This window comes from Hemicordylus capensis, chromosome 3 (assembly GCF_027244095.1).
Source record: "Hemicordylus capensis ecotype Gifberg chromosome 3, rHemCap1.1.pri, whole genome shotgun sequence".
Taxonomy (NCBI): Eukaryota; Metazoa; Chordata; class Lepidosauria; order Squamata; family Cordylidae; genus Hemicordylus; species Hemicordylus capensis.
Genome location: NC_069659.1, coordinates 288,481,874 through 288,495,735, shown reverse-complemented (window position 1 = coordinate 288,495,735; position 13,862 = coordinate 288,481,874). Strand labels below are relative to the sequence as shown.

General features: G+C 45.4%; 1 protein-coding gene across 1 annotated transcript in view; it reads left to right on the top strand.

Annotated features, from left to right (window-relative positions):
• The window catches only part of ENTPD1 (ectonucleoside triphosphate diphosphohydrolase 1), a 64,284-nt gene extending 54,300 nt beyond the window's left edge, over positions 1–9,984 (top strand). The window contains exons 7-10 of the mRNA XM_053312908.1: positions 293–553; positions 3,761–3,868; positions 4,213–4,350; positions 5,632–9,984. Coding sequence (XP_053168883.1) covers positions 293–553; positions 3,761–3,868; positions 4,213–4,350; positions 5,632–5,838 — 714 coding nt within the window. The 3' untranslated portion in view covers positions 5,839–9,984. The remainder of the gene's footprint in view (positions 1–292; positions 554–3,760; positions 3,869–4,212; positions 4,351–5,631) is intronic.
• Positions 9,985–13,862: the final 3,878 nt, after the last annotated feature.

The window sequence follows — 13,862 nt, the reverse complement described above, 5'->3', positions numbered from 1 at the left end:
GCCAGGTTAAGTGAATTTCCAGAGCAAAGAAGAAACCCAGATTTTCTTTGAGCTGCTATGAATCTCCTGATTATCTTCCTCCCGGAGCTTTCCTAGACAGCAGGCTTTACTGCGGGTTTACTGTGAGGCTTTACAGTGAGTTCAAAGTTGCCCCAAGAAACCTGCATCCAACCCTGTATCCATCCAGAAACTGCATCCAACCCTGTATCCATGCCCAGATCTATGTTCTGCTGTGTTTTATGGTTCACCTGGTTGTTGAGTGGCCTTTCCCCCATCCCCCTTTTTGCTGCAGGTCACATCAGATGGCAGACTCGAGGATCCGTGTTTTCATAGCGGGTATGAGAAGATACTTGATATTTCTGAGCTGCTCACAAACCCCTGCACAGCTCCTAGAATGCAGCCGCCATCCTACACACAGCTCCAAATTGTGGGTGCTGGGAACTATGAACTGTGCCTGAAAAGCATTGACAGGATCTTCAATGTTAGCAACTGTCCGTACTCCAGCTGCTCTTTCAATGGCATCTTCTTGCCTCCTGTGAACGGGGAATTTGGGGTGAGTCCATATAGCTGCCTCTCTCTGTCCAGCAGAGCGCTGATAGTTTGACACTGGAGGAAGAAACGTTTCTGATGCTACTTGCCTATTGTTACAAGTATAAATGGCCTGCCTTGATGTCCTCAGTGGGAGTCTTTAACCAGGGTTGCCATTCTACACCATGCATACAATGAGGGACAGACTCTCATGGGATTGTGGATTACTCCTGTAACTTGTCCATTCTGAGGAAACATCATAGAGCATCTCCCCAACCTCACCCAGGGCAATACTGAGATGGGGGATACATGTTAACAAAATTGGATTTTTAATCACTATCCCACTGTCATAAATATTACAGGAGACCCTTGATTATCACTGGGGATACCTACCTTGATACCACCGTGGATGCCAGAACCAATGATAATTGAAACCTTGTGCCTATGGGAATGATGGGCTTAGGTTCTTCAGTATATTAAAGAGTACTAAAAATTATTCCCCCCAAATGGAGAGAGAAAACAGAAATGAGTACAGCACTGTACCTTGGCCACTCCAGGTCTCTGCTCCTCCAGTAATGGCCTCAGAAAAACAACAACAACAACAACAACAACAAACCCTCCAAATGCCATAAAAACATAGGAACATAGGAAGCTGGCATATACCGAGTCAGACCATTGGTCCATCTAGCTCAGTATTGTCTACACAGACTGGCAGAGGCTTCTCCAAGGTTGCAGGCAGGAGTCTCTCAGCCTTATCTTGGAGATGCCAGGGAGGGAACTTCTGATGCTGGCCCATCCCCTGAGGGGAATATCTTACAGTGCTCACACATGTAGTCTCCCATTGAAATGCAAACCAGGGTGGACCCTGCTTAGCAAAGGGGACAAGTCATGCTTGCTACCACAAGACCAGCTCTCCTCCCTTAGCATGTCCAAGCACGGATCCACACTGCCTCCAGAAGTGCCTCCAAGCCAGAAATTCCACTGGAAATGTGAAACACATGGAAACAGGAACCATGAATGGCCAAAATTCACCCCCACAGTAACGGAAACTCGATATGTATAACTGAACCATGAATAGCTGGAACCACAAATGCAGAACCCGTGACCATCGAGAGTCTCCTGTATTTGAGTTTAGTGGAAGAACTGACAGAACACAGCCCAGATTCGACTTTCCCATTTAGCACCTTGCCACACACTTACATCCAGATGGGTGAGAATTCCAGGACAACATATATGGGTACTCGGGACTAACAACAATAATAAGTAGTAGTATGTCTAAACTACATCAGCGTGTTCAAAATGTTTCGTATGGATAATATCAGCTTCACTAGGCTTTTTTTGGCATGTACTGGCTAGGCAGTGCGGGTGGCATGTGATAGAGGCATATGGGGACTTAAGCTAAAGCATTTGACAAAGTTGGCAAGAATGTTCTCAAAGTGGGGGATATTTATTTAGAAATATTTGGGGTTGGGGGCAGAAAATCAGTCATAGAGAAAAATCAACACAAAAGTAGTATACCAGCCAACATGGGGCTGAGGCTCAATGGAAGAGCATCTGTTTGGCATGCACAAGGTCCCAGATTCAGTCCCTGGCATCTCCAGGTAGGGCTGGGAAAGGCTCCTGCCTGAAACCTGGGGAGCCACTGCCAGTCTGTGTAAACTATGCTGAGCTAGAATGACCAGTGGTCTGATTTGGTACAAGGCAGCGTCCCAAGTTCCTATGTTGTTTGATCTGGGATGTTAAAAATTAGAGAACATCAGCAGATATATACATTACAATAGTCCAAAGAAAGTTATTAGTCCAGTGTTCAGAGAGGCATTGTAACGTTATTCCTAGAAAGAAAAACTTGCTTTTCTGTCCTGGCATGGGCATGCTGGATTCCACCAGATACATAGGCTACACAAGAAGGAAAATTCAAAATAGCCCTCCCTTTTATGGCGAGGAACAATCCAGGGTTGAGGCTCCAATGACATCAAAAACCAATGTAATGTACAACTAGGGAAGAAGCATTTTTATCATATTTCAAATCAAAGTACTCAGAGCTGAGCATACTGAGAGGAGGAAAGATAATTGATTAGTGCACATTAGGAAATGCCTGCAGGGGCTCTCTGACCTAACCACAGAAGACAATGAATGTAGATTCTATGCAGAACCACAGATGAACAGATAATGCAGTAAGTTTGACATTTCACAACCTCTTTCTAAAGCTAATGAAGGAGGCAGAATGGAAACCTTATAGCCAAGATAAAGGAACTTTGGCTAATTAAGTGCAAGTTAAGAGTCGCCACACACTGGCACTTAATCAATCAAGTACATATGCAGATCAAAGACAAAACATCTCTCTATATCTTTGCTATGCAAGCACATCACACTTTCCTAGCACTATTTTCTTGCTTGGAAACTGTGATTCTTCCCTTGGTTAGTATATCCATTATTGTGATGATTGTGAGATGTGACGGTGCTTTCAGTATGATAAGGCAGGCAGCTTCTCCTGGCTCGAACCTGCATCATTTTGTGACCGTTCTTTGTCAGCCACTAGGTGGCAAAGTCCAACAGGGCTGCATTTCTCATACGGATCATTAAACATGCCTTATGATTTGCCTGTAACGAATTATTTCAGTAGTGCCCAGTCAAAGCAGTTAAAATTCTACCTGCACAGAGCCACTACCTGAGCAGCAGGATAGACCTGATGGGCACGAAGCACTGGGAGTTGCTATGGCACACACCCCTTGCAGGTACTCGTGTTTTATGGGAGCTCACAGGAAACATTGGACCAGTGAAGTAGCAGGCTCTGCTCTGATTAACCCCTGCTAACTGAGCAAAGAGGGACCTCTTAAAGTGGTGATTCTCTTCTAGTTGGGGGGAGAGCAACTGGCCCTATCCGACCCCAGCACGGCCTCCCTCCTTATGTTTCTTTATAGACTGTGAGCCCTTTGGGGACAGGGAGCCATCTTAATTAATTATTATTTTTCTGTGTGAACCACTTTGGAGACTTTTGTTGAAAGCCCTATATAAGTAGTAATAGTAGTATATAGGGAGGACAAATAGTTCTAAGGTTTTGCTTTTGCTCCAGAGTCCAGACTAGATGTGGTGGGATTTTATTGTAATATTTAGCCAAGTGTCTAAAAAAACTCTCTCTTTCCCCAAACTAGTGAGGACTGGGGCAGAGAGAGACCTGGGTTTCCCTTTAATTTGTACTTTTCCAAATCGGTTCACTTACCTTACTCTCTAGGCATTTTCTGCTTTCTACTATGTAATGGAGTTCCTCAATGTGACAAGCCAACCGCTGGAACAGGTGACAGAGAGACTGAAGACCTTTTGCTCCAAATCCTGGAATCAGGTATGACATTTTTCACAAGGTGCAGGAGCCCTGCCTTTAAGGCATCCAGCTGGCTACCAGTGCAATGTGATCTAGGGGGACAGTGCGGCCTGGTGCTCCGAATCCAAAATCAAACTAGCTGTGGAAGGAAAGTCTCCCAGCCAGGCTGCTTGCACTCCAGATTTGCATGTTTTAGGAGCTGCGTTTGACTATATGGACCCTTGGCATATGGGACACAAAGATGAATTGTGGTGGTTTCAGGGATTAATATTAATTTAGAAGTTGGAATGCTTCATTTTCAGGGGTAGGAAGGTGCAACTAGAGAGGGGCAAGGAAATAAATGTGGTTCCTTTCTCTCTGACCAGGTGAAGGCAGACTTTCCTAAGGTAAAGGAGAAGTACTTGAGTGATTACTGCTTCTCAGGTACCTACATTACCTTACTGCTTGGCCAAAGATACACTTTCACCAAGGAGAAATGGTCTCACATCCAGTTCCTGAAGAAGGTATCTTGATTTGTGGAGACAGGAGCTGGGGAGTACTGGTGGGAGGCCTGAGAAGTAATTCCATCCTTATCAGTGGTGGAGGAGATGAATATCTGATGTTGTCCCTTTCCTCAGAAACACCTAATGGTGTTTCTCTTTAGGGTCTAGCCTCCCCTCCTGTTTGTGGAAGTTCCTGATAAAATCAATTCATTTTCTTTATGATCCTGCTGTCACCAATTATTCTTAAACTCTGAAATAATAACTCTTTTACATTCCCTTTGATAGAATGCAATAAACCAGCTTATTGCTGCTCATGAGAACCCATGGGATTCCTGCCTACCAGCCCATTCAAACCTGAGGTGGGACCAAAATTGCAGCTGTCCTTCCCGGTCTTTGATTGTGTGGTGAAATCACCACCATTTTAAACAGTCCTCAGCTGCTGACGGCCATGTTTGTCAGAGAGTGCTGCAGCAAGAGAGGCCAAACAGAGGAGACCTGATAATCGTTCATTCATTCAGTTTCTATACCGCCCTTCCAAAAATGGCTCAGAGTGGTTTACACAGAGAAATAACAAACAAATAAGATGGAACCCTGTCCCCAAAGGGCTTACAATCTAAAAAAAAAGCATTAGATAATCACCAGCAACAGTCACTGGAGTTACTGTGCTGGGAGTGGATAGGGCCAGTTACTCTCCCCCTGCTAAATAAAGAGAATCACCACATTAAAAAGTGCCTCTTTGCCAAGTTAGCAGGGTGCCCCTCTACTGGGAGTGCAATGCATTCTGGGATATCTCCTTCAATCCTCAGAGGATTCAGCTCCTGGATTCTAAAACAGAGATCCCAGCTGTGTAACTTGTGTGTGTACTGGGTTAGCAGAGCCAAATGGCGCCTTTGCTAGTTTGTGAGGATCAGGGTGAAACCCTTTACCCCACCCCAAACCACCCCTAGATGCTTGTATGAATGGCTTTAAAGCCTTATTTTAAAGCATCTAGGGGTGGTTTGGGGTGGGGTAAAGGGTACTTAAAAGTGCTAAATTTTCTTTTGTAAATATACCTTAGAATAAAATAATAATATACAAAAAACAGATGATGTAGTTACTAAATTATGTAGACGTCTGTTGCAAAGGAGCAGTGGCTAGAACCCTGACTGCATAATAAGTCAGCCAATAAGATGTGTTTTACTTTGTGGAGTAAAGGATAACATTTTACTTCAGAGAATCCTTTTAAAGAGAGACTGATTCTCCATGCTTCACATCCCTCCTGTTGTCAGTGACTCTTCTCCCTTCCTTCTCCATTTGTTTCAGATTGGTAAAAGTGATGCTGGATGGACTCTAGGCTATATGTTGAACCTCACCAACATGATCCCCGCAGAGCATCCCTATACGTTTCCAATGTCTCATGCTAGCTATATCAGCCTCATGGCCGTCTGCTCCATTCTGGTGGTGTCTGTGCTTCTCATAGTCTTGGCGATCTATCGTAAACCAAAGTGTCTTCAAAAGGGAATAATTTAGGCTGGACTGACCTAGCCCAGAGCAAAAACGGCAGTGAAGGCCAGAGCTGTGTACTCTCCTGTTGTGTTCTACTGAAATAACTGACTTGTGTGAAGGTCTTCTGGGCCACTTGCTCTGGCACTGATGGACTCCAAGATAGCAAGATGCTGCCTTTCTGTCATCTCCCCTGCTTTGGAGACTCACCACCCATCCTGATCCTGAGTGGGGGGCTGGTGGTGCGGGCCTAGGATGTGGTATTGAACACCTGCTTCTCTCAGGTCTGCCCCTTTGTGTATTGCCTTGATACCACAAATTCAACACAGGGGGCACCCAGTCAGAAATAACTGACTGAACAATGCAGGGCCAGACTCAGCCTGCAGAATCCGCTGCTCTTGGTTGCACATTCCCATCTGCACCCACTGGAAAGTTCAACAGTCATGCTGTAACGCTGCCAACTGGGTCTTCTCCATGCACAGCAATTAAATCAGTGCTTAACATAAGTTTATGGAGAAATCCTCCGTGTAAGACTTTGGAGGTGAGGACTTTTGACAATAGGCTGTCCCGTATCTAATCAGCAACTAGGAGAAGAGAGAGGCAGCTGAATGTACCCACTCATGAGAAGGCTGCAGAGCAAAATGTGTTGGCCACAAAACCCTGACCTGGGAGAGAATGTCAGCTTCTGCATCTTGTCTGGAACAAGTACAACTGAACTCCTCCCAAGGTATCATAGCTGCTACCAGGGCAATGGGCCTTGTACTGATGGACTATCTGTGAATTGTTTGGATTAGTCAAAGTGACCCACAATTAGCAGTTTCCTATGGGTTATGTAGATCTTGGACTGAGAGAGGAGAGCTGGTCTTGTGGTAGCAAGCATGACCTGTCCCCATAGCTGAGCAGGGTCTGCCTTGGTTGCATATGAATGGGATACTTGATGTGTGAGCACTGCAAGATATTCCCCTCAGGGGATGAAGCCGCTCTGGGAAGAGCAGAAGGTTTCAAGTTCCCTCCCTGGCTTCTCCAAGATAGGGCTGAGAGAGATTCCTGCCTGCAACCTTGGAGACGCCACTGCCAGTCTGTGAAGACAATACTGAGCTAGATAGACCAATGGTCTGACTCAGTATATGGCAGGTTCCTTTGTTCCTATGTTGAGGTCTGATGTTGCACCCTCTTCATCAGCTTGTATTAACACTGGCACCATGATCAAATTCATAAGAAGACCAACTATGGAGGGGGCGGGCATAAATAACCTATTTGCAACATCTTTTAATGCTTGCAATGGAGGAACTCAAAAGCAGAGGGGATGGCCTTTTGCACTCTAGGCTCTCCAGCTGCAAGGGAAGATCCAGAGACTCTCCTCTGTATCTAAATGGCACACAAACTGCCTGACTAATTTGCACTTTGATGTGATCGAAAATGAGAGATTCATATAGACAAGGCCTTTCTAGCATTCTTCTGACCGCTGTGCCAACCTGTTGTCTAGCCTGCTGATCAGCAAATCTACCAGTAAGCTTTGTCCTCCAGTGACAACATTGACCCAAAGCTCTACTTGAGAGGATCCTCAGAAAACAAGTCACTCACCATTCTGTACCACTCATGTGAAAAACCACTCTGTCATTTGCTGCACAATAACAATATTTCTACCCACTTCCCAGTCTGTTGGGAAAGGGAGTTGAAGAGAGAGACTTTCATCTTCCTATTGCTATGAATTTTTTTCAATTTTGATCAAAGTGCCGTGCTCTAGGGATGGGTTTTTCCCCGGTGGAGTATACAGGCAAAGCTGGAACAGCTTCAGGGGTTGGATCCCTGCTCGGCCTCATATGCAGAATCATGGGGTTTTAGCCCCCACTATAAAGTTTAGAAGGTGCATGTCCTGATCTCAGACTGCTTTTCCAGTCTTCCGTGGAATCCTCCAGACCTTTAGCTGGGGGAATGCAAGGGAGTTCTGGGTTAAGTGTGATCCTTGTGCTTCTGAAGAAATCAAAGGAGGGAGATCAGATTATTTGTAGAATGGTAGGAGCACTGCAGACTGAAGATATTGTAAGACAGTATCCTCGATCCAGGGGCCAACCTAACTGAATTAGCACATGTCTGCCACTCAAGCCTGGCCCTGAAGTGATTTTTAGCACTTAAGAAGGATGATCCTGATCAGTTTTCATGCTGGTGCTTAATGCAAGGTAGTTGCTTTCACTCTAGCACATATTTATAACCAGACAGGTAGGTGCATACAAAGCAAGAGACTTGGAGCTGGGGGAAAGTGAATGTGCCCTTATTATTTAACACAAGGTGGGGGTGTTCAATCACACCATTCCCTTCCTCAGGAATATTCGGTCAAAGTAGCATGGAACCACCAGTGGCATTACAGTTCACTGGCTGGCAAAAGGTTTTTTGGTTTTGTTTTGTTTTGTTTTAATAATCCAGGGCAAAGCAACAATAAAAAATAACAGGTCAGGCACATAAGAAAACCCACACACAATAATATTCTAGTGTTACATTCTGGTAAAGATAGCAGCTGACAGGAGGAAAAATACTCCAAGTAGTCCTATTTAAATTCGGAAGGCAGGTTAAGCATTGCCTAACTTGTCCTTTTTATTTTTACATTTTGGAATGGATGGAGGGTTGCAGTTGCTTCCAATGTTACAAGTTTCCAAAATGGGAAGTACTTCCATGTTGGAAAAAGCATGAAAACCATGTGTAGATCATCGTATGTGACATTTGCACATTGCATTATTCTGACCAAGGTTTTCCAGCATATGCACATGTGCTGTTGCATGGAAATAAATGTGCATGCAACTATCCTGTGTGAAGACTGATGCATAGTTTTCACTGACTTTTTTCTATGCATAACAGCTTTCCATGTAAGGAGATTCACATTATTTTTTGAAATCCTGAGAGATGATTCATCTCTGAACAAGGGCAATTATTATTAACATTACTAGGGGGTCTTTCAGAAGAAATCAGTTGTCCTGCAAGAGCTAATTAACACTTGTCAGGGAGTGGCTGGAGGGGCTGTTTGCTTTGCAGCTTTGCCTGAATAAAGCTTTCCAATTGTACTTCCAGGCTTCCTTGTTTAAATACCCTGCCTTGAATTTAAAAATCAACAGCCTGACATTGTGAGTAAGCAATCAGTCAGTCATTCAGAAGATTTCTAAAGTGGCTGCTCAGGTTAGACTGAGCATGCATTCTGTATTGATTAAGAAACAAGTGCTTTGGGGGCCACCAAACAGCCCCTGTTTACTGAGCTGATATGTAACATGGGTGAGCTTAGTCTTTCCCCTTGGCTAATCAGAGACTCCCTTGGCACTAACTTAAGTTACAGTTAAGTCACAAGGATCTCCATATTCCTATGCCAAGGCTCAGGATCATGTCAGAGAAATCTGGTGCCTCCCTGCTGCTCTTAGCAACCACCCAACATTACATCCCTACGGCTTAACCCTAAAATGCTTCATGTTGATCCTGTTTTACATGTCCCTGGTTCCACCCTCTGACAACCTAACTATTCTGCTTGTATCACAGACAACACAGGATACCCTACCCTATTACTGGGCCTAGTGTTGACTGTAAACCCTTCAGTGGGTCAATTCACATTAACACGGCCCAAACACACAAAGAGGGGCAGGAACATGCTAAGAGTACCCTTGCCCTGATGTCACTGAAGGATGTCCCAACCCGCTTTCGGGACGTCCTTCCATCACATGTGGGCGCTGTTCATCCGAAAGGACCCTAGTTTATTGGACAATGTCCTGACGGCATGTTGGGACATCCTTCAGTGTGATATCAGGCTGGGTGCACTGTTGGCGTGTTCCCACCCCTCTTCGCATGTTTGGGCCATGTTCATGTGAACCAGCCCATCAACAGGCTGATTTGCAGTAATGCTTATCACAGACAAGTGGTGGGGAAAGTGGTAGGGCACTAGTTCAGGATTCTGATTTCTGACAGTGGTCCCCCACTATTTGTTGTGAAGTATACAATGAGTACTTGCCCCTGACAGTTTGCAGGCCTGGAGGGAGAGACCCAGGGTGTGTGCTCCTGGCACACTGTTGCACATTGGTAACTAAGAACAGCTGACATCCTTGTCTTGGCCTTCCGATTCAGATGTAGCAAACGATTCACTTCGCACACATGGACACCTCTGTATTTGTATGAAAATATTAAATACGTTTTGATTAATTCCAGTGGAGTTTGTCCATTATTGTCCAAAGGAGGGTGGGTGGATTATATGCTTACAAGAGAAATAATTTGCACTCTGCCTCCTCACATCTCTCAGCCACATGCTTGGAGTGTTCTTCTTGGCTCCCCTCAGACTCAGAACCTGGGGTGACAGGTCACCCTGCTGCATGTAGGCCAGAGCTTCATTTACCTTGATTCCTGTGCTGTGTAGGGGCAACAGCTATATGGAGAAGGAAGGGGTGGGCAGGAAGCAGCATGCGGGCTGGGAATAGGATGGGCTCTCTCCCTTTCACCATCACAGCGCAGTAACAGTGTGAGGAGGAGGAGAAGCAGTTGGGGGGGATGACATCTTGGACAGGCAAGTCAGCCAATCCAGGCTTAGACTCAGCAGCAGCTGCCACCACCAGGATTGCCAGTCTCAATGACAATGTGTACCTGAGCCACCATTTGTTGCCTCCTCTCTAGCCCATGCACCAGCTGCCATCTAGCAGTGCCTTCCCTGCGTGAGTGTTGTGAAGTTGAAACACAGTTGTAAAGTTGAACAAGTTGGCAATTTACAAAGGTCTAAAGTGCCATTTGTCTTAACTTGGAGCATCTTAAGTCGGATTTGAGATTTCAGAGGATTGGAAGCTGCATTTATTAAATATCCAGATGTTGGGAAGGAACGTCTTTTGACACCCTTTCTATTCCATGGGTCTATGGATAAAATAATTAGAGTCAAGCTAAATGCTGAAAAAGTTTAAAGACCTAATTGTGAACTGTAAGAAAACCAATACAACTCTATTTGGTAAGATACCCAAGCAGAGTATGAATGCCTTGGATTCCAATTTGAATTGGGGCTGTAGTGTTTGGGGGAGGAGGTGTCTAACACTCTCTCCTTGTGCAGTGACTCTGACCCCAGTTGGGGCTGCTTTTAACAAAAGAGATGCATTGATATAACATCACCTGCATCTTGTTTAGCTTGGTCCTTAAGGAAGCTAAACAAGGGAGAGAAGAGCTGGTCTTGTGGTAGCAAGCATGACTCTCCCCCTCCCCCCCCCCCCCCCGCAGCTAAGCAGGGTCTACCCTGGTTGCATATGAATGGGAGACTTGATATGTAAGCACTGCAAGATATTCCCTTCAGGGGATGAAGCTGCTCTGGGAAGAGCAGAAGGTTTCAAGGTCCCTCCCTGGCTTCTCCAAGATAGGGCTGAGAGAGAGATTCCTGCCTGCAACCTTGGAGAAGCCGCTGCCAGTCAATACTGAGCTAGATAGACCAATGGTCTGACTCAGTATATGGCAGTTTCCTATGTTCCTATGAAGGAAACTTGTGTTCTTCCTGACAATTCTTGTAGATCATAAAATCTGCATATTCTATGCTGATATATGACCCCTATTGCTTTTGGACAAGTAAATGAAAAGTAAGCCTGGAACATATGCTGAAAAGGTTTGGAGCTATAAGCCAAAGAGAATACCTAATTGTGAACTATAATAAAACGATAACAATTGTGTTTGGTAAGAGACCCAAACAGTTTACAATGGCAATGGGTTCCAACTGAAAATCTGGACAATTTAAAACCACTTAGTATCATGTCCTATGGATTATTTTGGTGGGAAAGGTATTATGCAGTTACAAAACAATTACAAAGCTGATCATTTCTAGATCTGCACAAGTGAGTTGTAAAACTTGCTAAAGGGAGAAATTGGTAGCTCCTACCATTAAATTAAAATATTGGTCATTACCAACATTTTGTATGGCATGGAAGTGTGGCCTTTGGATATCTAAATATCCTAGAAGTAATTCAGAATTGTTTTAATTGTTTTTATTCTACATTCTGTTTTGTTTTATTGCATTAAATCTTATATTACATTTATTGTTTTATTGCTGTGAGTTGCCCCGAGCAGTATTGTACTGGAGAGATGGGATATAAATATCTTAAATAAATACATACATATATGTGGTGGAACACTGAGATGGGCCTCATTCCTTCCCATAATAGATGGATTTCATTTTTTTTCTTCATTGAACTGGGAAGCGAAAGGTGTTCCTGCTTTTTCCCTTGGTTCCTGGCTGGCTCCATCCTGCTCTTCTTGAGACTTCCTGCAGAGTATTGTGCTTGAGGATAATGGACTCAGCTCCTTCCTAGGGCGATCACATGTAGTGTGTGTGGAAGACAATGATGAAGTGTCGCTGGCTCAGAGCATGGGAAGCTGAACAGTCTAGCTGTGTTCTCTTGCCTGTGATTGATACATTTCAGGGTGAGATAAGCTCACGGCCTTGTAGTCATGAGAACATAAGAACAGCCATGCAAGATCAGGCCCCCAAGGCCTATCCAGTCCAGCATCCTTCCTGTTTCACACAGTGGCCTACAAGATGCCTCTGGGAAGCCCATAGGCAAGAGCTGAGGGCATGCACTGTCTCCTGCTGTTGCTGCCCTGCAACTGGTACTTAGAGGCATCTTGCCTCTGAGGCTGGAGGTGGCCTCCATAAGCATTTCCCAAGATGGTGTCCATAGACGATCTTGAGAAATGAGCCAAATAATGTATACTATGGGGGCTCTGTAGAGCTATGGTGAGCAGCACCAAGGGCTGCAGGAGAAGTCCTTTTATGAGGTAAGGTGAGGCGGTTGCCTTGGGCAGCAGGTTACTGGGGTGCCAGCATGCGCTGCCACCAGAACAGCTCTTTAGGACTGATCTGACCCTTGCAAATTTTTCAAGAAAAACCTCTTCTCATACGCTTTGAAAAACTTGCAAGAAGCACAAGGAGAGAAGAGGAGGCTGCTGGCGACCTTTCCTACTCCCTATCCTGAGCACCACTTTTGTAGCTTGCAACGGTTAGTTTTGAAAGGGAGCTGCCCCCTACCCGGGTTTTGGAGCAAGGCGGCATGTGGTGCTTCACCTCAGACACTGCAATATTTTGGGTCACCCCTGAACATGGTCGTTCACAGCAGGGAATCTCAACGTTGGGGCCCCAGATGTTATTGAACTTCAGTTCCCACCATCCCCAGCCAAAGGCCACTGGGGCTGAGGATTATGGGAGCTGAAGTCCAATAACAGCTGGGGACCCAACATTGAGAATCCCTGGTTCACAGGACTTTTCCCAGAGGTGGGGGGGGGGAAGCCAGCAATCCAATACCCTACTCCCTGGGAATAGTTGAATTCAATAGGAACTGGCTCAATCTGGGAGTGGGGGCTGCTCCCTCTCCCCCCACCCCTGGACACCAGTGCCCCTGAGGGGCTGTGCAAGTCTAATAAACACTCATTTCAATTTCTCTTGGAGAGTTCTGCACCTGGGAGCGGCACAGGGAGAGAAGGCACCGCCTTGCCCCAGGACACCTGCAGCCACCAACCCCCTCTCCTCCAGTCCTCACTCTAGCAGCTCCTTTGGGGGGACAATATGAGTAGCCCAGGAGCTGTGTTCCTTCTAAGGCACGTGCACGTGCGTGTGTGCACATTCAAGTTTCTAAATGTCCGCTCCGTTAATTTTAGATCCCGCTCAGGAAGGCCGCACTCTGAATATACGTGCGCACACCCTGCCTTGATACTGCCACCCAGAACAAAACTCATTCTGCACACAGATGCAAAAAATCAGAGAGAACACTGACCAGGAGTATAGTATTTCAGTTCCATTGCCAGTGCTTCATTTTAAAAAAAAGGACATTCCAGGGCCAATGTCTACTGTGATGTTGTGCCATGGGCTCTAGAAGCCTTGCACCTTAATCCTGGGAGTGTGGAGAGAGGCTGCTATTCCTCCAAAAGACATTCAGCACATGCTCAGAGAAGTGCTTCTTTGATCCGCATTGCTTCCCAGATTCAGACCACCTGGAGTCCTGGCATAAATGAAGCCTTCAGCAGAAGACGACACTCCGCTGCTGAGTGGTCTTTGTGAGATGTTGGCC